General features: G+C 38.5%; 1 protein-coding gene across 1 annotated transcript; it reads right to left on the bottom strand.

The window, feature by feature from the left end:
- Positions 1-2341: 2341 nt before the first annotated feature.
- RAB12 (RAB12, member RAS oncogene family) lies at positions 2342-25881 on the bottom strand. Its single transcript, XM_062500951.1, has 6 exons — positions 25629-25881; positions 14090-14150; positions 6240-6378; positions 5626-5715; positions 4616-4720; positions 2342-4340 (listed from the first exon to the last, which is right to left on the bottom strand). The coding sequence occupies exons 1-6, from the start codon at positions 25870-25872 to the stop codon at positions 4227-4229; spliced, it is 753 nt and encodes a 250-aa protein (XP_062356935.1). The 5' UTR covers positions 25873-25881; the 3' UTR covers positions 2342-4226.
- Between the last annotated feature and the right edge of the window lie 328 nt (positions 25882-26209).

Consider the following 26209-nt stretch of genomic DNA (forward strand, 5'->3'; position numbering starts at 1 on the left):
AGACAGCCTGGAAGGGTAAAGGAGTCTAAGAAGGCTGGACATGCTTCCAGAAGGAAATCTTAAAACTGCAGTAGCAGGCCATCCCCTTGTGCTGAAAGATGAGCTGGCAGGGAAGAAGACTGGTCTGAAGACCAGTCTTTGAAGACGACTTTGGCTGAAACTCAGGAAAAAAAAAAGTTTATGACCTATGGAAGAATGGGCAGGCAACTATGGAGGACTACATGGATGTATTGAGGTTATATAGAGAAAATTGGAAGCAACAGGGCACAGCTATGAGTATTGCCATAGAAGACAATAAAAAACATTTCCATAAATACACCAGCAATAAAAGGAGGGCCAAGGAGAATTACCACCCTTTATAAGATGCACAGGTAAACATAGTGACAAAGGATGAGGAAAAGGCCGAGGGACTTAATGCCCTCTTTTTCTCAGTCTTCAATACTAAAGCCAATTGCTCTTTGGGTACCCAGCCCCCTAAGCTGGAAGACAGGGATGGGGAGCAGAATGAAGCCCTCACAATCCAAAGGGAAACAGTGACCTGCTACACCAGTTAAGACCCACATGTCTGTCTATAGGGCTGGATGGGATCCAAGGGTCCTGAGGTAGCTGCTGCTCGTGTTCAATGGACCACCTTCTGTCATTTCAAATCCTGAGCTCAGTTTCACAACAAAATAGACATTGAGGTGCTGGAGCATCCAGGAAAGGGCAATGCAGCTGGGGAAGGGTCTGGAGCTCAAGGCTCATGAAGAACAGCTAAGACCAGGGGTTCTATAGCTGGGACAAAAGGAGCCTCGGGGGGGGGGGGGGGGGGGGGCAGGGGGGAACTTATTGTTCTCTAAAATTACCTGAAAGGAGGCTATAGCCAGTGGAGTCAGTCACTTCTCCCAAGTAACAAATGACAAAAAAAGGAGGAAATGGCCTAAAGTTATGCTGAGGTTTAATTTGGGTATTTTAACTTCCAGTCCTTTTTTTCCCCACCTTCTTGTCATGTTTCTTCAACAGAAGTACCAAATGTTGACCTTAGTTGTGTATCTCTGCTCTGAAGGAGCACAGAAATCTAGTGAAAGGAGGATTTGACTGTCACTGTTTCTCTAGCACACACAGCACAACAGTGCATAATTCAAGATGTCCTGATAAGACACTGGTTTCAGATTTTTTCTGTGTTATGACTATTAGACATGAGACATATTTCCACTGTTCCTATTTTCTGTTCACTTGTGAAGAAATGATCTGTTAACCCACTGGCTGAATGTCTATTACAGTCAGGTCAAAAAGTTTAGGGACACAATCAAGTATTATTTCAGTCTCCCAACAGGGAATAATTTTAGTTTTGGTAAAAGACACAGTGCTAACTGGACGTAATACAATATAGGAATTTACTGTATTAAACCCTCATCACATTGAAATCAGTGGCAAGCCACCCTTTAATGATCACAATCTATCTAATAATTTCAATATTTTATTATTTCTTTGATTCAAGAAAGTCAAGAAGCCCCCACTATTTCAGCGCTGATGATACTAACCAATTTCTGACACTTCTGTGATTTCTGCTTGCCATGCTCGCTTATCAAAATGCTCACACATTTATTTTGTCCATCATGAAGAACCAGGGACTAAAGGACCTCAGCAGCACCTGATGAGTTTAGTGGCAAAAAACATTTTTGGCTCAGTGTTAGGAGGAAACAATCCCCACACACTTCCTTAAGAGTGGGAATGGCTCCCCTCTAACCAGGTCTTGTTAAGAACAGTGATCTGCTAACACAGATGTGTCAGTGCTCATCTTCCTTTTTTTTTTTCCATTCTGTGATCCTCGATGGTTGTGCAGACCATTCAAATATTCCACCATTAGATGCTAACAGAGGTTGGGCTGACTGCTGGACTTCCATGAGACAACTGGTTTTCCCCCTCCCCTCATCACATCACTAATGCCTGCTGGGTGGAGCAAGGGCTTAAATAAACTGGTTTTGATTCATATAAAAGCTGTAGAGATAAAATCAGGAGACAAAACCCTCTTCATAGTGTAATGGATGGAAAGCAAATAGGTTTCCTGAAAACTTTATGATTTCCAATGAATAATAAAACACATTCAAGCATTCAAATAAATATGTCCTTCTTAAATGCAATAGTTTTTAATTTTTGGTACAAGAGACTGAGATCCCAATCTGCCTATATACAAACAGCACAGAATTACAAAAAGAAAGTTTATCTAAGTCAAATTTCTTAATTTTTATTAAATTCAAAACTGCAGGAAAAAAACCACAAGTTTCTAAGTACAAATAAAAACATATCAGCTAAAATAAAATGGTTGTCAAGTTAAAACCCACTTTCCATAGTTTTCCCTTCCTTGCTATTGCCCACAGTATCATCTGAACTCCTAGAAGTGCTTAAGAAATTCATTTTATCTTACCAAGAGTATAGTAAACTGTAAGTTTACTATTTTAAAAAGCAAACTATTTAGGCACAAGGTGGCAGAAGACATAAGCACAAATATCAACCATGCTTTCCTTAATTTGTCAGTAGAAATCCAGGTGTGCTACAGGCCTGCATGGCATTGAATTCAGAATGTCAGAGCTTATTCAGTGAAATAAGGGCTTTCCTTTTTTTTTTTTTTTTTTGTTGTTGTTGTTGTGTGTTAACAGTTGTCTTTTTTTCTCCCATAAAACAGGGAGAAACTGTTTAAGTCAGTGGTATACTTTACTGTTCAGTGCCAGTGTTCTGGCTAGAAGAGTGGCAAAAGTGACAAAATGGGTTCCAGCACCAGAGAATGCGAAGTAGAGAAGCTGTAGTGTGAAAAAGACTGGTTTATACTTGTGTTGTCAGTGTAATTAATAGTCTGGCAACCACCTGCTAAGACAGCATGACAAGCAGTCACATGCTATTTGAAGATATCAGCTGGGCCAGGTCATCAGCAGCTCTCCCAACAGAGCAGTGACCAAGGTGAATGACTAATGTCTGCTGCTCTTCCAACTACACCTAAAGGAACTGTCAAACAGAAAATTAAATCATAAAAAAATTAACACAAGTGTTGTTCCATATTCCAGATTCTACCTTTTACCCATCACTTGATACTTGCCATTCTAATAACAGGTGCAGTTCCACTGTCATTCATAAATACAAAATTTTATTTGCACTTCATTCGTTTAGAAAGACCACAATGTTTTTCAATACCACAACATTCAGGACACACCAAGTTATTCAAATATGTATCTACTGATTTACCACAGCTAAACTAAACAGTGCATTTAATAAAACATATACCAAAGATATAATTCACAAGTTCATTATCAGATAAAATCCTAACACAGTATTTGCTTGATGGGAATAATTTCCACCATTAGGAAAGAAAATAATTTTACCTTAGGTTCCCTTCCCCCATCCCTACAGATGTCCAGACAAAAATACACATATATATATTCCCCAGCACAGGAAAATGTATCATCTTTTTTTTTTTTCCTCATGAATTTGTCTAGGACAGCAGCATTGCTTTTTTATACCTTCTTTTAGAGCTTGATATACCTCAATTCTTTTATTGAAACTTAATGATTCTTGTAACCAAATTCATGTTTATGCAGAAAATTATATATGCTTTTTCAAAGTGCAATCTTAGATCTGCACCAGGTGTGATGTCTTGGTACACAAAGAAAGGGTGCAGCATTAAACAAAATAAATAAAAGACTGCCAAAAATTAAACTTAGCTTTTCAGTAAGTCCAGTCAGCAGAGGATACTACAGCCAAAAATGTTTTCACTACAATAAAAGGAAACATAATGCTGATTATGGAAGCTTTGTACATAAAGTCCTCTGTTTTTAAAAAATTTGTCTTTAAAATAGTTAGCAAAGCACCATATACTTATCTTCATACCAGAAGAGCTTCTGCCTGCCTGTTTATAATAACAAAGAACTATTACAACATTTATGTCAAGAATAGGTATAGATTTAATTTCTCCTCCTCCTCAACTGGATGTGTGGCAAAACCCCATCGACTGTACAGTATTTATAACACTGGGGCAATGAATGAAACATCATTGTGAGGGAGAGGGGTAATAATTAAATGTTAAACTTGAATCCTACATAGGATTGTATATTTGCATATTTACAAGTTAGTGTGTAGCTCTGACTCGAATAACAAAGTGCAACGAGAAACTGCCAAATGATTGTAGTGCAGAGTAGTACAGATACTTTCTTTACCCTCCTGCTCATATTTTTCACTCTGGAGGAAGTAACAAGTCAACAGCAACGGACATGTGGCCTTGGAGGAGGCAGTTCTGGTGGGATTTCTGGCTCTGGTTGCAGGGACAGGATACTGTTGGACAACTCATTTCTTATAACATCCAGTGGCATCTTAAAGAAAAGAAAAATCACCTGTAAACAGTTATCTGCACAGAAAGAACTCATTTCAAGAGTTCACTGACAGCAAAAGCCTCCATTTCAGGGCCTTCTTATTAGTGAAATGCAGTGGTCAGCAGTCTATGAACTGCCTCATGCCTGCTATGGATTATCCAAAAATTTCACCTAACAATCTGTACTTGCTCTCTGTCCTCCCAAGCACGTGCAGTCATTATTTAAACATTGACTATTTGTGTGAGCAGAGGAATACTACCACCTGAGTATTTTACCTTTTTCAGAATGTCATCAACAAGTTTTAGAAATATTTCATCCACGTTAAAATTATCCTTGGCACTTGCTTCACAGAACCGCATCCCAGTTATTTGCTGTGCAAACTGATGGGAGAGAAAATAAAATAACTCCATGAAGATATGTGTAAACAGCCACAGAGAGCAAATATATATCCTCCTCATAAAACCTTAAAAAAAGCCCCAAACACACAACTTTCCCCAAATCCATGATAGAAGTCTAATTCAATTAATAATCCTGAATCTGCATGGTACAAGAAATGGTACAGCAACATATAGCTAGTTTTTGCTAAAATAGGTTTATTGGAAAAGTGGTCTGCATTTTTCCAGACTTAATTCATGTATTCAGTTGACACATATTGCTGCAGACTGCCAAAAAGAACTTCTCAGAACAGCTAATCTCTATTATTCAAAACATAGAAAACGGAAGTACAGATGCAAAAATTAGCACTGACTCCAAAAGTCTGGAATAAGCCTTCACTTCCAAATGTTTGTGTATGCCCATACTGACCTTGTTCTGGTCAAGATGGTGCCAAGTATGACACTACAACAAACATACTCTCTTGCCATGTTTCTCAACACTTTTGGCATTGCAAGAGAATAAAAGGAATGTGAAAACAAAGGTGAGCCACATAATCAAGCAGGGCTGTTGCCTGTCCAAAAATAGTACTGAAAGAAGGCCCACAAAAATTTCCTGAGTAGATATCTCCATTTGTGCTTCAAGTCTTCACTACATCCCCTTTCTAAAAAGGAGTATCCCCTACACGACTAGCAGTGTAAGCCAACTTGCAGCTTACTCTTTCTTTAGACCAAAGATACACCACTCCAGCAGGAACACACTTTATCTAACTGCACATTATATACGAATAAAGATCAATGGATTTTGAGAGATCACCACCACTCCTCAATATGCATCCAAAAGTCTGAACAAGAGTAGCCACGGACCATCAGCAGCAATGCAACAACAGCTTTGCTTCTAGACCTGTCCTTACCTTCTCTCCCTGCTGCCGAGTAATTTCTCGATCAACTTCACAGTCCAGTTTATTTCCAACTAATAGAAGCTCTGCATCTTCTGAAGCATACTGCAATTAAAACATTTCTATTAACTAAACCTAGACGTAAGATTTTGTAATGCAATCACAAAACAAGAAAAGGGCAATTCCACTACTAAATAAGGAACCACACTGATGCAGTTTATAGGTAAAGTTCTTCCCAAACATTATTTCAAAAATTTTCAAATTTTCAATTCCATTTTAAAAATGTGACTTGAGAACTAGCTGCTCTAGTTTATCTAAGAATGAACACAATGACCTTATTTCAGAGACAGGAAACAACCCCCCCTCCCCCCACTGCAAAGGTAAATGAGCAATGTTACAGATTTTCACTGACACTTCTAACTGGGACAATTCTAGTTCAAGGAAGCAGGAATGGAAAATCTTTTTGCAGCAAAACCACATCAATGCAAAGTCCTGGCTAAAAGTAATCAGTGAAAATTAGCTGACAGTAGTTTATTAATCCTAAACCAATGCTGTAAATTTCTTTGAGGGAAAAAAAAAATCCTTGTTAAAAAAGAAAAGCATGTAAAAATAAAATACTTAAGGCATACCTTATCAATCATTTTCATCCATTTTGGTAAATCATCAAATGTTTCCTTCTTGGTGATATCATACACCAAAATAATTCCCTTGGCACTTCTGTAATAAGCTGAGGTAATGCTGTTGAATCTCTCCTGACCTGCTGTGTCCCTAAGAAGCAGCAGCAAACAGTGGCACAAATATTTCACCAAAAAGTACAGAATAACTTTGTTTACATTTTAATAATAACACTCCCACATTCATTAGAGACACTACATTTCCTTCCATTTGTGTGAATTTCAGGAAAAAAAAATGAAGCAGTACTTTCAACCATAAAAAGTTTTCATATTAGAACTATTTATCCCATACTAACTTCACCAAGAAAGGCCACCAAACATTTCTACATGTCTGAGAATGAAGCTATCCAATGAAAATGTACCAGGAGATAAAGGTGGTTTTGTGTTATTGGGGTTTGTTGTTTGTTTTGTGGATTTTTGGTTGGGTTTTTTACCAGCCCAGGAAAAATGAAAAATAAATGGATACATGCTTACTAAACACATCCACAGACCCAACTATAATATGAGCAATGCACTTATCATTATTATTTGAGCTTTCAGACGGTTTTTGGATCAACCACAGCAATTCAGCCACGGTTCTAAAACCACTGCAAAACCAACTGGCACAGAAGCGAATGAAAAGAGTGAGCAATCACCAAGTGGTAAAACTTTTGTACTAGATACCTGGCTTTCACACTTACATCTACTTTATCTGAAGTGTGCAAGTAACATTTCCACGCTCACTGTAGTTATTTCAGACAGGGTGCATTCACACTGGAAACTAACTTCCAGCAATGGCACTAAGTCACCCATACTAGCTATGGCTTCTGCTCCAGAGTAGATGAGACAGAAGAGTTATTTTTTCTGAACCATGAAAACTTCTGAACTGCTTTAAATCACATAATCAATCCTGCCTAGAGAAGATTTTTAGCAGTTATACTAAAAAAATAGCTGGTGCATACCCTAAGTCTTAAAATGTGACTGGCATCTCAACTTGAAAGTAGGTTATATGGTGCTCCAAAGTGATCAAGCATTTGCTGCTTGAGTTCAGCCCCCAAAGTCAAGGGATAATTTTGAAATTTCACTGTTAGAGAAAGTCAAGAGATGGATCAAAATTAAGAGTGGAGTGGGGAAAATTGTGTGCATGTGTGTTGAGACTCAAAACTTCAAAATTAATCCTCTTCAACAGTCACATTTTAGACAAAAGGAGAAGAATGAATTTGGGAATGAGATTAACAATGGAGACCTGAAACACTTGTTTCCAAAAAAAAACCAAAAAAAAAAGGTCATGTTCACAAAATGCCACATTGATTGTCCTGAAGATTTAATCCCGTTAAAGTTCTATGCACAACAAGTAGTAGAATAGACTACCACAAACCTATCTTACTCTGCATAAAATCTTTAGGAATTTCAAGCAAGTTTCAAAGTGAAGCATTTAACTTGCCCCTGAAATTGCCACAAGTGTACTCAATAGCAAAAAATATTTGCTAGTGATTTTACAAAGTAAAGCAGTGTACACTAGAAAAAGATTTGGAACCTTTGCTTCATAGCCTGTGGGAAAATAATGACTTCCCTGCAAACCAATGATACTGCAACACGGGGCAGAAGAGAACAAATTCCTATTGCATCCGTTCTAATTTTATTTTATATTTATTCAAATCCCACTCTGAGAACTTCAGAATTACATTCATATTAACCTCTGGGACCCTACAGAAATTGAAAACAGGTAGCGCATTTCAATAAGGTCTAGCACCAGTACTACTGCAAACTAGTTTTAGATGGTTAATTGGTTGTTTTCTTATCACTAATGAGGCATTTTTTGTAAAACAATACAAGTTCTGGCAGCTGAAATGATACATATATAATATTACTCAGAGCAAGTAACTCCACATTCTTTTCCATTACTTCTTTGCTACAGACAGCTTAATTTTTTGGAAGGTTCTTTGGATGTTCAGTCTGTTAAAAATGTAATAATTTTAGTATGAACCGTTGATTTTCCACATATGGATAACATTGCTCTAGTGCTTACGAACAGAACTCTCAGAATTATGACCTCACAGAACACCTAGATTAGCATCTATTGTTAATCCAGCCTACTGATGAAGTGTGTTAGGGCTAGGACAATTTAGTTCCATCATTCTGAGCACAAATAACTACATGGCAGGTGGAACGGCATATCTCCATGTGGGAGAATACACCAATTCTATCTTTGTTCACAGTAATGGGAAAAGCTGCTTTTTGGTTTTGTTTGCCTGTCAGTTTGTTTTGCTGGACAGTCTTTTCCCTCTTTTCTGTGCCCTTACTGGAAACTGAAATAAAGAGGGTATTTCAGAGTCACCTATCTGTGCCTTCAGCTGAGTGCTAAGGACCTTTAGCAACTCCATCACAGGGTACCAGATCACTGAGTACAAGGAGAAACAAACACTAATGTTCAACTACCCTCCCTGAAGGCAGTCATCATCAGTGCACTGGTTAAGCAGGCTATGAAGAGAACTCTGCAACATTACACAACTCTCCCACTCCAGCTATCTCCAACCCCACATTCCCCAGCCCTGCTAAGTGCTCCATCTCCAAGTCGACCTGGTACTATCAACTTCTCCTCTCTCCACAACACCCTCAGGCTCTTGAAAAGTTTCTAGCATTCCTAGGCTGCTGCACCCTGTGCTCCCATTTGTGTAGGTCCTTCATCCAAATGTCACACAACCTGTAGTCTGGCTTGCTGGCTCTTTGGGACATACCACACGCTGCAGCCACTTTAGAACATCCATGGCATCCATCCAACACCCAGTGGCCTGGCTGTCCACTACCTAAGTAAATGGCCAGATGACCACTGACTGTCACCTGAGTCATGCCAACTACAGTGGATTATGACAGACTTTTTTTGCCTTGCTTGAAGTCACTGACTCCCCCACACTTCACCTCTTCTACAGCAGGTGGAAATGAAACCAGTCAGCAGGTTTCTGATTGTAAGCATGATATTCTAACCCTTATTTCCTTTGAAAACTGGAAGAAAATAAGCTGAATTTGCTGTCTCCAACACTACCCTTACGTTGTGTTAATTTTCAAACTGTAAGGTGAAAGCTGGAAAACTATTTCTGCAGTAAGTAAGTTTAAGATGCACCCCAGGCTACCTAAGTAAACTGCAGTTTGAGTATCAAGTTGGTCTTTAGCAAAGAAAATCTTGTCTTCTACTAGGTGCCATTATACTTTTCATGAAAATTCTTCCAGCAAATTCTTCCAGTGTTGAGGAAAAAATGACAACCCCTAATACAGAGCTAACAGTAAAAACACATCTAACTTCAAATGCCTTCTTCTAACACGCAGGGCTGGAGCAATTATTCTCACTATACTATTCTCATGGATGCATTGCATGCCTGCAGCTGGAGTATTTTAGTAAGGATAGCTATTGAGGCACTAGTGGAAAGCTGGAAGAAGAGATGGCCACTGTTTAACTGGCCTACGGGTACATAACATCATGACTTTCATGAGTGATACTAAATGCTACTTAGTTCATTATTTGCTCTGGTCAGAATCAACACAATACCAGAAGACAGTTCAATTTAATTCCAATTAAATTAAACTCCAGAAGTTTTCAAATAAGTTACTACAACCTAAACAATGACTTGGCGTAACTGAAAAAAACCCATCAGATTACTTTTTTTAACACTTTTTTTTAATAGCAGTTTTCTTCTGATTTTTTTTTTCCCATGGAAGTTTTCTAAATGAAAAGCACTGGTCTAATTTGTAATCAAAAATATACAGTGTATAACTCCTCAATCAGCTATAATCTGCAATTAGAGAATTCAACTGCTTGACTGGTTTTTTCTTCCCAAACAGAAACTAGACATCACTCCAAAAATACAAACATACATTACAACAAACAAAAGCAAATTAAAAAATCACACAAAGCCCATTTTCAAATGTTGACTTGTCATGTTCTATGGCAGACTGCATAAAACACAATACAAATATGGTTAATCTTAATTAAAATATCTTTGGATAATTTCTCTTTTACATAAATGTTCTCTGTGTCTAAACCAGTTGAAACAAACACGTGGACAGACTCAAAACTGTCTCCGGCTCTCTAGTTAAATTAATATTTTTATAAGTCGTGGTGTAAAGTGGTAATAGAAGTGAAAATATTTTGAAACTTACATAAAAACTTAACACTAATTTATCACTTTCACATGCTTCTATGGAATTTATAGGCAATATTTTTTAAAATGCTTTAAAGTAATTTTAGAAGTTAATTGTACCTGTCAAACACATTCTTTTCCTCCCATAAACCACAAATACATTTACTATCTTTTATTCTATAAAAAATTTATTTCAGAGGTACTGAACCAAAGAAGATACATTCTTCAATATTCTAGAACAGGGACTTTCCAAGACAACTGTCTCTTAGAAAACAGAGCAGGCAGAATGTGAACATTTAATGAGAATGCACTGGTTTAAAACACCTTCAGAAGCAAATCAAGCTTGTTGTGTTCCCAGGTCGCTGGCTACCTTGAGCATTAAACCTGTAGAGGTATCAGAGAGCTCCCCTGGCTACCCAGCAAGGAACTGGGAGCAGTGGCAGAGCAGCACTGCTTCCCACAACGAGGTCCTTCCTTTCAGAGGGGAAGCTGGAAGTGACTGTGTCAGCTGCTTGTGTCAGAGACTGCCCAGGGTACTCAGGTGAGAGGGCACACCTTCCTTTCCTGCTTCAAAGCATCACTGAGAGGTTCCTATTATTTGATCCAGTTTTCTAGCTTTGAAGAAACACTGACTCATAGATGCTTGCACTATCCAACAGCTCTGGTTACTCTACCTCATGACTTGAGCTGCATGCAGGTATTACTTTTCACAGGACATAGGAGCTTGGTGTCAGCCTAGAACTGCAAGGCAGAAGCTGATTTACTGGATCCTACCACTTCTAGCAACCCAAGGGGCTTTTCACTGTTCTAGGTGGCACAGAAAAGGTGGATACTACTCTCTGTCCCCAGTGAAGCTCTACCATTGCATAATCTAAGGAGTAGAAGCTTGTTTCCTGACTGGAAGTCAGGGAAATAGGGACCAGATAGGAAGCTAGAGGTGAGAACAGATACGCCTCTGTGATGATCAGGGCACAGCTCCCCATTATGAAAGAGACACAGGAGACAAGTCCTTTTGTATTCTACTCTCCTAACAGCAGCAGGAGTGAAAGCTGCTTTCAAAAGGACGTCTTGCACACCTAATAGCTTGAAATATTCAACACTGCACTGTTGTAATGTATCTTTGGATAAATTCAAGTGGTAGAGCTTTGTGGAAAACACTCTGCTGATAGTGGTCAGGGGAGAGACAGGTGAAGTGGCCATAAGAATACCAAAGTAAACTTTTTAAAAACCATTCTTGTCTGACTCTGGAAGAAGAACCATCAGATTACTTTAAAAAAATGAACAAAATTTCATGCTTTGAAATGCAACTTTAGGCATTTTAAGAAAACAGGTAAGTGTAAACTTCAGAACTTATCTGTTGACTGAATAAAACAGGTATTTTCAGGCAAAGTTACTGCAGTCAATGTATATAACACTACCAGGAAATATGAGGCAGCCTAAATTCTGTCACTGTGTAGGTAAAAAAAAAGACTGACTTATCAGCCACACAACAGCAGTCTCCATTTCTAAACTTCCAAGTGTTTGACTTGGTAAATTGCTTTCCTCTACAGTCCAACAACTGGAAGTACAATCAGGAGCTGAGGGAGCTGGGGCTGTTTAGCCTGGGGAAGAGAAGGCTCAGGGGAGACCTTGTTGCTCTCTACAACTCCCTGAAAGGTGGCTGTGGGCAGGTGGCGGCTCGTCTCTTCTCCCAAGAAACAGGTGACAGGACAAGAGGAAACAGCCACGAGTTCCACTGGAGGGGGGGGTGGTTTAGACTGGCTATTAGGAAAAAAAATCTCTTCCCCAAAAGGACTGCCAAGCACTGGAACAGGCTGCCAGGATGAGCACCTTAACAGACATGCAGATATGACCCTTGGGGACAAGGTTTACTGGTGGACTTAGCAGCACTGGCTTAATTGATCTTAAGAGCCTTTTTAAACCTAAATGATTCTGTGATAATAAGAATTTATAGGTAGGCCAAACAACATACTCAACAGAATTCAGAATTAATTAGCCAAAGTTGTACTTATCTAATTGCTTTTCTAAAAAAACTGGAAGTATGCCAAGGCAGTTTTAAAGATCAAGTATAAGAACAACATTTTAACTTCCTCTGTTGGAGAGAAAGTGACACTTAGTAGCAAGATGTCATGTTCATGAATTTTATTGTATTTTAAAATATTATCTCTTTGCATTGTGCTTTCCTTGCCATTTTATTAAGGCTTCCCATAGAAGCAATTATCACATCATAGCAATGTATCAACTTTTCAAATTCAATTTTTAAAGTTTCCTATATCCTATTAGCATATTCTCAATATGTGGAAAATAATGGTTTAAACATCTCTTTTCCAAAAATCTTTACTCCTATAATATATTTATTCAACATGAGAATTTTTTTATAAGCTTAGCACATTTCATAGTAAGAATGCATATTAGGCATATATTAGCATCTCCACATCAGAATTTTTTGTTACCTCTGTCAGCTCCAGCAGACCCTGGCTAACAATTGCTGGCTCAACTGCCAGTCTTGTGGTCATAGGTTTCCAAACAGGGACAGATGAATGAAGACATGCCACTAACATTCAAGTGTTAGGTGACAGATGAGACCAAAGATGAAGCAGCAGTTAACTCAGAGGAAGCAAGACAGACACATGGTGTGACAGACAGAATTGATGGTGACCTGCCAAGAGGAGTTAGTAAACTGAATTCACTGCATCCATATAGTTAAGAATGAAAAACTACCAGAATATCCTAGAAGTGTAATAAAAGGAATATTTAGCGCTTCCCCCCTATGGACTGTTAGCAGCTTAAACAGTTCAACTGCAATGCCAATTATACATCACACACTGTTAAAAAAACAAAGCTAAGCTTTTACATAGTAGTATGTAAGATTAATGTATAGAACATAGCTGGTTTATTCTCTCGTAATTATGTTTACGTATTGTACTACTCCGCAAAACAAAAGAGTGTTTAGCTCAGTAATTTCTAAACAATAAAAATTGTATCAATCACTAACATGGAGAACCATTACCAGAAATCATGCAGCCTACTCCAGAAAGGAAGAGTTTAGCTCAGACACTGAACTTTCTGTAGTAGGACATCAGTACCAGTAAAGGTATAGTCTTATTTGCATGGGATTGCTTTATTTTTCCATGTTTAGAGTGGATATGATTTACTTTAAGTCTTGAATGCCCTTCACTTTTAAGTTATTTAAAAACAGTGTCAAAGAAACAGCACTGCCTAAACCAAGTTTTAGAAAAACAGCAGAAAATACTTCACAGTTGCTTTATAATTGCTGTTACAATGAAGGTCAGTTTTAATCAGTCCAGAAAAATAAAGAAAACAAAATATACTTTCTCTAGTGTCTATTTAACACAGTCAACTTTTGTTGTTTGTAGAACTCCTATTTCTTGTGTAGGTGATGTCATTCTTCCAGGAAAAGGGGCTCAAGGCCTCTGTGATACATTAATATTTCAGTAATTATATTCATGCCCTACTTCTAACTTCATCTCTCCTTCTCCTCCTTTACCCTCACAAAAATCTAAAAGCTATTTGGTTTTGTTTAAGTCTTGTGGGAATGGAGGAGAGAAGTAATAGGGTAAGAGCTAAACCAGCTTATAACAGTTAATAGTAGTATTAGACAAGCATATTAATTCATGCTAGAACATAAAAATTAAAACATACTGCTGGTTGCATGTTTGTTTTACTTACCAGATTTGTAATCTAATTTTCTTTCCTCTTAGCTCTACTGTTTTGATTTTAAAATCAACACCTATAAATAAAATACAGCAAACAGAAAAGGAGGAATAAGAAGCAAAAGTAATGAGGGTGTAATTATTATTTTTTGATACTTTTTATTTCTCAGATCAACTTGTAACAGTCTGAACAAGCAGAAGGGTTTGCACCACTACAATCAACTCAGGAACATCAGGGGCATTTGACAACCACTATACAGCTTGTGAGCCATTCAATTTGGCAGCATCACAACATAAACCTTCCACTTTGTGCAAAATTTCCAGCAGCAGGTAAACCCAACAAAAGAGAACAACAGGCATAGTATGATTATTTCTCTCCTATTCATCTCGACTGTCAAGGACAAGCCTGTTCTACTTCCAACGGGCACAGATGCCCTGGAGGCATGGAGCAGAACCAATCCCTCCACATCAGTTTTGCTGTTTGTGATGCAGGAGCAACATAGCTCTGGCTTCCAGGATGGATGCTTAGCATCTGTAAAGTATACAGCTGCAGCAAAGTGCTGGAATTGAGGCTGGTTTATGAAGAAGTTTTTCAAGACTGTCATTGTTAAGTCCTGCAAATCTTTACTAGCAAACCTCTTATATTCAAAGAGGGTATGTGACTTTTAAAATTTGTTTTATATCTGTATGGTACTTTTATTCACCATCTCAAAACTCCAGTCATATTTTGAATGCATAGTACATATCAAAGATAGAACCATGAAGACTTTATTATACAGAAAGACTTAACTTCTATTAAAAAAAAATAATGCTGGCTAGCAACATATAATACATGCTGTGGTCAAACAATACCTAGCCATGAAAGATTACCATCTTAACTACAAAAATGTAGCAGGGAATAAATGTCCTAGAATATAACAGATTTGCACACTGTGGACCTGTTCATTTTAGGATACATTTGTATGAAGATTTTTGCTTCAGTTCTTCCTTCTACACATCATCCCTCCTAACAGAGCTAAATCAAAAAGGGAGAAATAAAAAAAGAAATGAGAACATGGTTCAGACCCATACACTTAAAACTCACATAGAAGTGTAGAAGCATAAGGTGTTGGAAACACTTTTGTTATTTCACGTGCAATTCTAAACTAAGAATAGGGATGAAACTCAAGAGGAAAAATGTTTTTTACTTCCTCTAACAAAAACAACACATTTTCCCAAAGATTACCCTTTGGTAAAAGCTGAGTGTCCCTGCTGATATTCAGAATTGAAACTGAATTTAACTTTGACAGAAGGAACTGAACTTGGCCATTATGTCCATATTTTTAGTTTGCAGAGCAGGTGGACATTGTTCAACCAGATTTAAAAAATGGAAGGATCACTGACCTTCATTCTCCTAAACAAGTATCCCCTCTAACAGCTTGCAGTTGCACATTGCATATTGATAAAAGTAATGGTCATCACACTACGACGTTTGTCCTTGTTCTCCATGTCCTTAATAGTGTCTAGCACACTGAATCGTCAATTCTTGGAGAGATATTCAGAACATATCATGCCTGTACTTCACTTACAAACATGTATTTCTTTCAAACCCCAGGAGTTATTGTCTTAAACTGTTTTTTTACTAAATAGTCTAAACCTTTAATGGCAATTTTCAAGTATTCATATGCAAATTTATAAAAATATTCAAATTATTAAATCTTCAAATAATTCATTAATCTTAACTTCAATAAATCTTTTTGTACACTTCTGAAAAGCAACTGTCTTAGTGCAAAAGCAGAAGAGAAATGATCCAGCTATGTTCTAGTATCCAAAGTGTGTGAAATGAGAATTCTTGTAGTTCCATTCTAATAATTATATTTTTTAAAGAAACACACAACCATTTCTACTGTTATACGCCTTTTCTCTATATAAATGCATTTAAACTATAAAATGCAATTGCCTTAAGTCACAACTTTCTCTACAAGATAGTTACTTTACTTAATTAACTGTAATTGCTTGCCTTAAACTTCTCCTGTCCTCAAGAAGTTTGAATACAACTACCCAGACATCTCAATCCCAATCCTGCCATTCTGTCATACACAATGTACCACATGATTTGTCATTCATTTGATATTAAAAACATCTAAATCACCTCTGATCCCAAGCCAAGTGTTAAAACCATCACAGGGATTTCATGTAAGGTTCAATAATGACAAAACAAAAATATTTTTATGTTTATGGAAGTGGTTTTTATACAAACCACTGATGTATTATACAAACAAAAAACCAAAAAGCTTTTGTTATATTTTTAAAAATGAAATTATTTAACTATGGAGTGAAAATCCAACTGTTACAATAAACCACATTTCCAGCATGGGACTTCTTGGGACTAGAAGGCACAATATATGATTAAAATGAAGTAGAAAAAAGCCTACATATTAAAGAGATGGTTTCAAAATAAATGATATGTCAACAGCATTCTTACTTTAAAGTCAGATCTTTCTATTAATCACCTTAAAGTCACAGGAGTAAATATTTCCCTACTGTGAAATTTTGAAAGGAGTAATACAAACAAGTAACAGTTTTAGAAAAGCCAACAGAATCTTCTACAGAATCATTTGAATCATCACTTAATACTTAAGTCAGACAGAGTGCCAGAACTCTCCAAAGGTTGCTCAACTACTTTTTATAATTAGTAATGCTCTGTAAGCATCAACACAATACCAAAAGCTTCATGTCTGCCAATACTGAAGGAAAAAATCTGGCAGCTTTCATTTTGCACACGAAGAAACAAATTCCTAAGCCTGTCAGGTTTCATTAGTGTGTTTTACCATAGACTGCCAAAGCCAGTGCTTTGAGTTTACATACAAATTAGTAATTCAATTAAAACAACAACACAATAATTTGTTTTCCACTTCAATTTCAAATATTGCATTGAGTTAAGGAAAAGGTCAATCAAAGAAATTATTTAGCTTGACATATGTTAATGTAAATACCTAAATGAAAAGTTTTGCTATCCATACAATTACTCTGGAATGGTTTTATACAGAGTTCAATAAAACAGAAGAATCAACAATTACTGTTGACAAGTGCATTAAATCTGAATAATGTATCTTATAAAAAGAAAAGATTTTAAAAGGCTCTCTTTAGCTGTGACAATACCAGCAAACTATCAGTGGCTTGCATGCTACCTAGCTTGTATTTAAAGGCCTGCTGGCTAATTTATTGTCAAGTGAATAACAAAATATACACATGCCAGGAAATCCAACATGTGCATGTGCTTATGACCATTCCGAGGCGTGCCATTTGCCAGTGATGCAAGGGGAACCAAAAGGCTTATTACAACCTCCCCTCCTGTTAAAAAGTCAGCCTTGTCTCTGTATGTCAGACCTGCATGGACAACATGCCATCAATAATTTTCCAAAATTATTACACTCAGTTAACAAGTAAATCCAAATCACCACCTCTCTTTTCATGGATTTTATGGATTAAAATTGTATGTGTTTTGGATGTCACATTTTTGACCCTTATTTTTTGCTGGAAAGGCCTTTTTCAGGAGTCCAAACATCCTCCAAGAACTAATGTAAAAGGCACATAAACACAGATCTCAGCCCCTGGTTTGGGTTTCTGATTTTGCATTTATTTAAGCATTTGAAATATACTGATTGAACTTGCCCTACAACTTAAATCTGCAAAGGAGCAGATCTCCCTACAGGCTAGATGTATTTCAAACAAGGCATTAAGGACAGCAACACTAACCCGGTGTGTGAAACGTAAGTTAAGGATTCGGAACATTTTATTTAATGCGCATTTTATGTGTACCATTGTTGATAGCAGCATGTGAATTTTGGATGAAAAACATACTTCATACAAAGAACAACATATCTTACAACATGGGCTCAACTGAAGCTATGCCTCCTCCAGGAAAAACGAAGTGCTACCAGGATAGAAGGGTTTAAAAGTATATTAAACACACAGCCAAACAACTTGTCCACACTCTTTTCAAAACTAAACAGCCTTAAAAGAAAGAGAACAGAGACTCAAATTAGAAGCACACTGATTATGCTCTAGATAAGGGCAAGTCACTGAGGATGACATCTCTTGTCAATGAATCAAACTTGAGACTTTCAAACTTGAGACTGAAATTCTACAAAAATGAAGCCCAGCCCAGAACTGACTACAGTACATTAAATTCTCACCCCTAACAGGAACTAGAGGTTATCTGCTAAATCACAAACTGAGATAGGCTGCACCCAGTTGTGTGTTTCTCTTTAAATCTAAAAGTATTTGTTTAGAAATAAAATAGTAAAGAAACTTCTTACTATGCATTTCATGTTTAAATTTGCAATCTTTATTTCCTTTCATAAGAGACAGAAAAAGAAAGTGGAAACAGTTTTGCTTAATGCACACAGAGTGACCTTTCAGTGGACAAGATTTCTGGTAACAAAGTCAATGGAAAAGCTGGGAAAACAGATGCTAATAGAGCACAAAAAACCCCCTCTAACTAAAATCAATTCCAATGGATTCAATTTTCAGAGGCCTATTAGTGATTTGCATCAAAGTAATTCAATCAGTGAAAGATAATCAGACCATGCTTAAAGAAACACAATTTAAAAATTCAGAGGTTATACACCAATTAACCCTTAAAATAGACATATAATTTGAAGACTATGACAGGTTATTGAATTTGGACATCTAAAAGCATTATGCATAAAAATTTTCTTACTTATGCAACATTTGATAACTGAGGTCACGTGAATTTAGAGGTAACAGCCATTTTTATTAGTCCTGTTTTGTAACTCAAACACCTATCCCAAAACTGCCAAAGTCAATGAAAAGAGGCTCAAGAGCACGCCTTCTGATTTCTATTCTCTTGCTTGAGGGGGGGGGGACACACAATCAACAACAAAAGGTACAGGAAAAGGCTACAGAAACCGCTACCAGGAAAAATAACCAAAACCATTTTGTCTTATTTTAATTGAACTCTAGGGCAAGCAGTTAGTTTTTAAAAGACACCGAAGTGGAAATGCCTCTTTCAAGCTGCATGTTACAAATTTTAAAATTTCAAAGAAGAAATTTGGAATAATTTAGTGCTAAATTAGATATGTTTGGGGATTATTTTAGAGGCAGGTAAAGTACGTTGTCTATAGAGCTACAAGCATGTAATTCTAGAACGATTAGCATGCAGACATTTGAGACTGCTTGCCTAAAATAAAAGTGTACCCATACCTCAACTGGCAACTGGGCCACAGACTAGAATGAAACAGAGACCAATTTTCTTTTTTTCTATGTAATATACATGTAGTGAGCAAATGTTGATGGTGTAGTCAAGTGATTTTTATTTTAATGTCCAATATACAACTTCTAAACATTTCAGATGCTTGGTACTTCCCAATTCAGTGATGAAGGAGGAAATTATAATTTCTTTACATTCTTGTGGACAATAAAATAAGAAGAAAACCTAGGCTTCTGACACTATTTCAGACACTAAGATCAAAGCATGTACCAAAATGCTGGCAAACAGAATGAGGTGGAAGAGGAAACTGGAAGGAGTAAGTATCTCTGTGGCTTCATGAACAAGACTTATCCTCAAACTTCTCATTATTAAACACTGAGCTACTGGTCAACAACTACATGACCTGAAGTGAAAATTGAATGGAAAAAGAAAGGTAATTTCATGAGAAACACTATGCAGATTTTTAGAAGGCAGAACCTATAAGCGTTTTGTTTTGGGTATCAAGTCTCCCTCTCCTTGGGATATCAGAAATAAGTTGTAAAAGTGTTGCTAACCAACTTCCAGAAGGCCCTGAGAATCCTATGGCCCTATTTTCTCTTTTTCTTTGCTAATGACAAGCTCAGCTGTTCACAGCAGAAACTGAGTCTGACAGCTGCATTCCACTCCTTGCAAACCTAACTCCCCACGTTTGACACCATTCAAGTGGCCTCTTCACTCTGCCTGTTGTTTTATTTGTGTATTCTCATATATGTCCTGACTAGGGACTACAAGGCTCTCTGACAGTCCTGTAGTGTTGATATAACCCAGTACCTGAATACTTTTATCAGCTGAAGTTAACATCTAGTTTACAAATGAAAAAACGAAAGTTCAACTTCAAATTTACTCTTCCTTATAACTTCTTGGCAATCAAAATACCTATACCTCCACAAAACCCTACTCCTAAACCCTAATAATTTATATTATCTACCTACCTTTTCCTGTTTTAAATGAAAGTTTTGTTCGCTTATAAGGATTCAAATGATTATGCATAGGAAATCATTGCTGACTATACCAAAGGCTGTAAAATACACTTAGTTGACACATCTGGGGCAAGCAATGACTGGCCATGTGTTTTCACTTGCTGGAGTCTCCATGTTGTCCATTCCAAGTGACTACACTGCTCCTAAAGGTGAAAGGCAGCTTCCAGGGGACACAGGCTTCTGCCACAACTTGCATCTCCAAAGACAAACAAGGAGGTTCAAACATGCTCCCTAATTATCTCAAGGTTTTGTGTAAGACAAAACTGTTTTTCTCTGCGAGTTTCCAGCCTCCTGCTCCTCTCTGTTTTTAGTCTGGCAAGAAACTGAAGCACGCCATTAATAAGGTATTGGTATGGTTTATTTACACTATCCTGCACTAGTCAAAAAGCCAATACATAAAACCAGGTGTTTTAACACCCTGCATATGCAAAAGTAAGAACAGTCAATTCTCACAGAATTACTTATCCCTCATCAAAACTTCCTTCCTTTTTTTTACATAACAGCAGAAATTTCTCACATTGAGTTAAGAGCTGTTTCTTGATTAAAGCAAGAACATCTTCCTGTTACTTTGTCATGAGGTGGTGAACTAAGAAACATTTCTACTCTTTCTCCCCTCTCGCCACAAACAAGTAAGCTTTCAGTGCCATCTTAGTGAAGAGGGGGGGAATCTTTAAAGAAAAATTAAAATTAATTATACTTGTCAGAGAGCCCACAGGCACACACAATTGTATCAAAGAAAGAAATGTTCTTTTAGTTGACTAGTTGTTCTTTTAGTTGAGGATGATTTTCTGAAAATTTAATATAGATTGTTCGTCATCTCAGATTACATCAAATTACTACATTTATTTTTAAGCCATAGTTTTGATTTACTGAAAAAAATTAAAATTATTAGAAAACCACATACTATGTTTACAGTGCCTGTGAGAATACTGTTTAGGTAACTAAAAAGACTGAGGAGTAACTTAGAGGGCAGTTCTGAAAAAAGACACTTTAAAAGTGAGTAGTCTGATACTTTTAAGTGAAAATCATGGTTATATGACAAGCTTTTGGGAATGAAACTGAACATTTGTGTTGTTAACTCACATTTTTTAAGGATAAAGAGAATGAACACAGGTTTGAATTGTGACAAAAACCCCACATGTATGTATACATACATACATATAAAAATGTTTATATCCATATATTTGTGGACCATATATAATTGTCTAAATATTAAAGACTGAAGTTGCCTTAAGAGCATTCTGATAAAAGACAAGGCTGAAGTTTTCACTATTGCCATTGTTTATTTGATGGACACTGGGAATTTTGCACGGATATGACTATTATAAAAATAAATAATTGGAAAAATACCACTTGGAAGGAAAAGATATGGACCTCTGTAAATCTCAAGAGTTTCTGACTTCCATACCATTTCACATGAAGGTGAAACCAAGGCAAAGAGCACTTCTGTGAAGTCAAAGGAGTCTTCCATTTACATGCCACTGATCTGCATGGCTACAATTAGCCCAGAACAGATCACAGGTCACTAAATTCCCATCTTGATCTCCAACAAACCTTCCCATTACAAACTCCATTATTATTTTGCTTGCAAATGAGGCCAGAGGGAAACTTTAGTGTTTACTAAAAGTGATACTTTTGGTTTCCTATGAACAGCTGCTAAAACAGCCAGCAATGCACATAAACTGCACTGGCATTGTCAAGGGCAAGGCCTCTTTCCCAGGATGATATTAGACCTGGTGGAAAAGAGATGAAAGATAAGATGAGGTCTCAAGAGACTCTGCATACTGAGCCAGCAAGTAAAAGAAAAGCTGAGAAGCCCAACTTGATTTGAGGGACCAGGACAATCAGCATTCTAAGAGGTGAATCAGTGCAGGGCCTCACATTTGGGAGAGCAGGAACCTCAGGTTCCGAGAATAAAACCCACAGGGAAGTGTAATGTCTGTGGAAAAATTAGATCGACAGGAAATACTGCTGGCTACAGCAATTTTGTATATCTGTCATGGAAGTAACACAGCAAGGAGACTGGGAATGAACCAAGAATTGGTGGATTAGGTAGGACATACAACCATGAGACTGAGCAGTAGCTGGACAGACACTGGGAAGAGAACAGAGGCCACTGAATATTTGACAAGGATGACAAAAAGGAGGTTGAGATAGCACCATTTAAAAATTAATATATAAATTTAACATCACAACTATAGAGATCTGAATTAGGAGGCATTTCTTTTAGGATAAGAACTAGTTAAGGTGGGATAAGGGGGTGGAAGAAGCAGAGGCCAACATTGTTTCTTCATCCCCATGCTTGAATCTTCTTACAAATGTGGCAATGAGTACTTATCCACTACCCTTGGAAAGATCATTCTTCCTCACACCATATTTTGTGCATATTTTTTTAAATTGTCAAGTCTGGAAAACCTGCAAGTGATAGGTTTGGATTCTGCTCCTGTGTGAATAATGCAGGCAACAAATAATATATAGAGATCAAATTTTACTTTAAAAGAAAAAGTGTAGATTTATGTTTCTTGACAAAGCTAATATGATCCCAATATTGCCCCTGAACAAGTTATTATTACATTATAGAAAGACAGTGGATTTGACACGGGCATGGAGAGAGTAATTTTTAATTTTTCAAAAATCAGTAAATATTTGAGCATATTGGATATTCTCAGTGCTATGTAAACAGCAGATTTAAGGAGACACAATATTCCATGGAACTAATTTAATGCCCAAAATAAATACATCAAAAGAATTTTAGATCAACAGCACATTGTGTGCTGTTATGAATAATGTGCTGAAATCTGCCAAGCTATTTTTGAACACTTTCAAAGAAGTTCCGTATCTGAGCTGAGACTGAAGACATGTTGACGTGCTTTCATTAAAGAATTTTCTTTACCAATCTGGAAACACAGCCTTCTTAAATTAGCATTTAAATACTGTATCTTTCTTAATTGAATCCACACAGTCCATTTTCTGCATAAATGCTCCACTTTTCAATAACATGGCACTATTATCAGCACTTATGGACAGGAGACAGAAAGGGTCTTTGGAGATGTGCAACTCTGCCACTGTTGGAGGAAGTCCTCTGAGTAGCCTCTGCTTTCATACAAAAGCTTAAGGTGGTAAATGTTGTTCTTTTTGTCCTGTATGTCTACAGGTTTTAGTATAAAAGCATGAAAGTAAGGCTGAGACCATTAAAATCAAGATACGTAAGTAAATATGTATTCTAGCGTCTGATTTTAAATACAGCTTTGCTAATGTAAGGTACATACAAAACATGCAGTTTTTTGGTTGTTTACATGGCCTTTTCAAATTTAATCTCAAGGTACATTCAGTTTATGTAACTGGATCAGTCACAGCATTTTCACTGATGTTTCAAAACACGTTCCCCACTTGCAAATTCTTGAAAACAACTGCAGTGAAGTGGCGACAAAGGAAGAGCTTTATGATTCCTACTGTGTATTAGAAGCTGAACTCTGGTTGTTTTGGAATGTGGGTTATTTTCAATCTATATGAAATGTAAATAGCACACGTTACTTTTCCTTACTTTATAGTGCAAAAAAAAAAAAAAAAAAAGAGTACAAGCCAACTGTGAAAAACTCTTTCATTTAGCAGTCAGTCTGGGGAAATCTCAACAGCTCTCAAGTTTAGTCTAAGGACCTTGAAAAAATGCCATTACTATCAAGTCCTTCTACATGTATTTTGGCACAAGTTGATTTCCCTATGCTGCTTTATGTTGGCACATCTTGTACAACAAACATTACATAACCTTCTGTCTAGCAGCATATCACTACTTATTTCCTGTTTCTTCCCTAAAATAAGGAAGATCTCTGTTTAAATCACTGTCTCAGTTATTTAGGAAGTCAGTTCTGCTCAAAAGGCGTCAGCCTGGAAGTCTGGACCGGGGTCTAGACCACCTACCCTCACTTTCCAAGATTCACAGCAGGAAACTAACCCCAGCTACACAGAGCAGCCCAGACTTGATGGAAACCTTAATGTGGGTCAACCTAAAGAAGATGCAGGAAAGTCAAAATTAATGTCTAGACCTGGAGAATTTAAAAAGAATGCATTCCTCAATTAATTGTACTCTAGTTGTACCATAAATTCAATTAATCTGTTCATCTAGAAAAGTCATCAACATTTCTTCATTACAACTCATCCTTTGAGGATTAATGCCTCTGGTATACTATCACTGTCTTTCTAACTTCTACAAGGATAAGTTGTCAACTTCAAACCAAAAAATTTTTCAACATAACAGTGCTAATCTGCACTACCACACCTGGATTCTTAGCCTAGGAAAGAATTAAATAACTGGAAAAACACAAATTAAAACAAACGTATGTGTAACTGTGCATCATTTTGCTACAGGAAGATCATTCTGGATAGTAATAATTCAGTTTCTAAAAGGCAATACAATCACTTTTCATCAGATGCTATGAATTCCCTCACATTCCAAGCTACAATTAAACTAAGCATACATATTTTCCAGTGACACAGACTTTAACAACCACCTTGCTGCAATACAAGAGTTCAACTCCAAGGACAGGACTCTAATAACAACGCAGACTAACCAGCTTGTTTTCCTCCCTTTACACACTTGTGCATTAGAAGACAGCAGGCATTAAATTACCTCCGAGACTCGCACAGATGACTAAACCATGAATAAGACAGCACACTACAGAACTAGGAGCTTCTTTTCTTGTTAGTTGTATAAGGAGCCAAACACGCAGTGTTCTCCAGAAATAAAACATTAACCTCGGATCTAACATCACAGAAGGGTTCTTCCCGAAGCCATAGCAGCCATCTGGAGTTAATCTGACTGCGGTCTGGAAGAGTAGTCGAATAATACATTGGAAGAGTACACAGAACATACACTGCAACTTTTCAACTCCTGAAATACTTCTGTCTCTTAAACACAAAAACGTGCTTTACCAACCATGCCTAATTTTTTCTTCACACTGTCTGCCGTTAGCAATGCCAAAACAGCCAGCCACCAGCTTCTCACAACTCGCCAAGGTAACTAGGACATCCACGATCTTTCCAAGAAGCTCTGTTGAAGTCCGGCACCACGCCCGAGGAACCCACCCAAACCCGCTGCCCTGGGCGGGAAGGGGATGGGACCACCGCGCACCCAGGAGCGGGACATGGTCTGGGAGAGAGGGAACGCCTGGCAGGCGGGGAGCGGGCCCGCACTCGGGGAAAGGCGGGACAGGGCCCGGGGAAGGGCGGCCGCCGTACGAGCCCCGCGCTCCCACAGCCGGGCCCCGCGAGCACCGGGGGGAGGAGCGCCCCCCCCCCCCCCCGGACGGGACACGCTCCCTTACCCACGGTGGACTTGCAGGCCTCGCAGAAGGTGTCGTCGGTGAATCGCTCCATGAGGCTGGTCTTGCCCACCCCCCGCGACCCGATGATGATCACCTGCAGCTTGAAGTCGGCCGGGCGCGGAGGCTGCTTCCTGCGGCGGGACTGCCCCCCCGAGAGCGCCGGCGACCCCGCCGCCGAGCCCGCCCCGAGGTCTAGCCCGCCGACCCCCGCCCTGCGCTGCGGCAGCCCCGAGCCCGGCTCCATCAGCGATGCATACGGCGGCGCCGCACTCCCTCCCCGCCCTCGGCGCCGACCACTGCGAGGCACGGGGAGGAGGGGGCAGCGAGGACGAGACGCGGCCGCCGCCCGGCCCTGCCCGAGGGGAACGGGAACAGCCACAGGAACGGGAACTGCGCCTCCGCCGCCGCCGGCGGGAGCGGCGCGCCCAGGCCCGCGCAGCGCCCTCTGCCGCGCCGGAGCCGCGGCCGGGCCGCGCCGCAGTGCCGAGGGCGGGAGCGCCCGCCCGAGCTGCCCCGGCCCGGCCCGGCCCGGCCCGGCCCGGCCCGGCGCTGAGCTGAGCTGAGCTGAGCGGCCGGACAGC

Source organism: Cinclus cinclus, chromosome 1 (genome assembly GCF_963662255.1).
Source record: "Cinclus cinclus chromosome 1, bCinCin1.1, whole genome shotgun sequence".
In the NCBI taxonomy this organism is placed as follows: domain Eukaryota; kingdom Metazoa; phylum Chordata; class Aves; order Passeriformes; family Cinclidae; genus Cinclus; species Cinclus cinclus.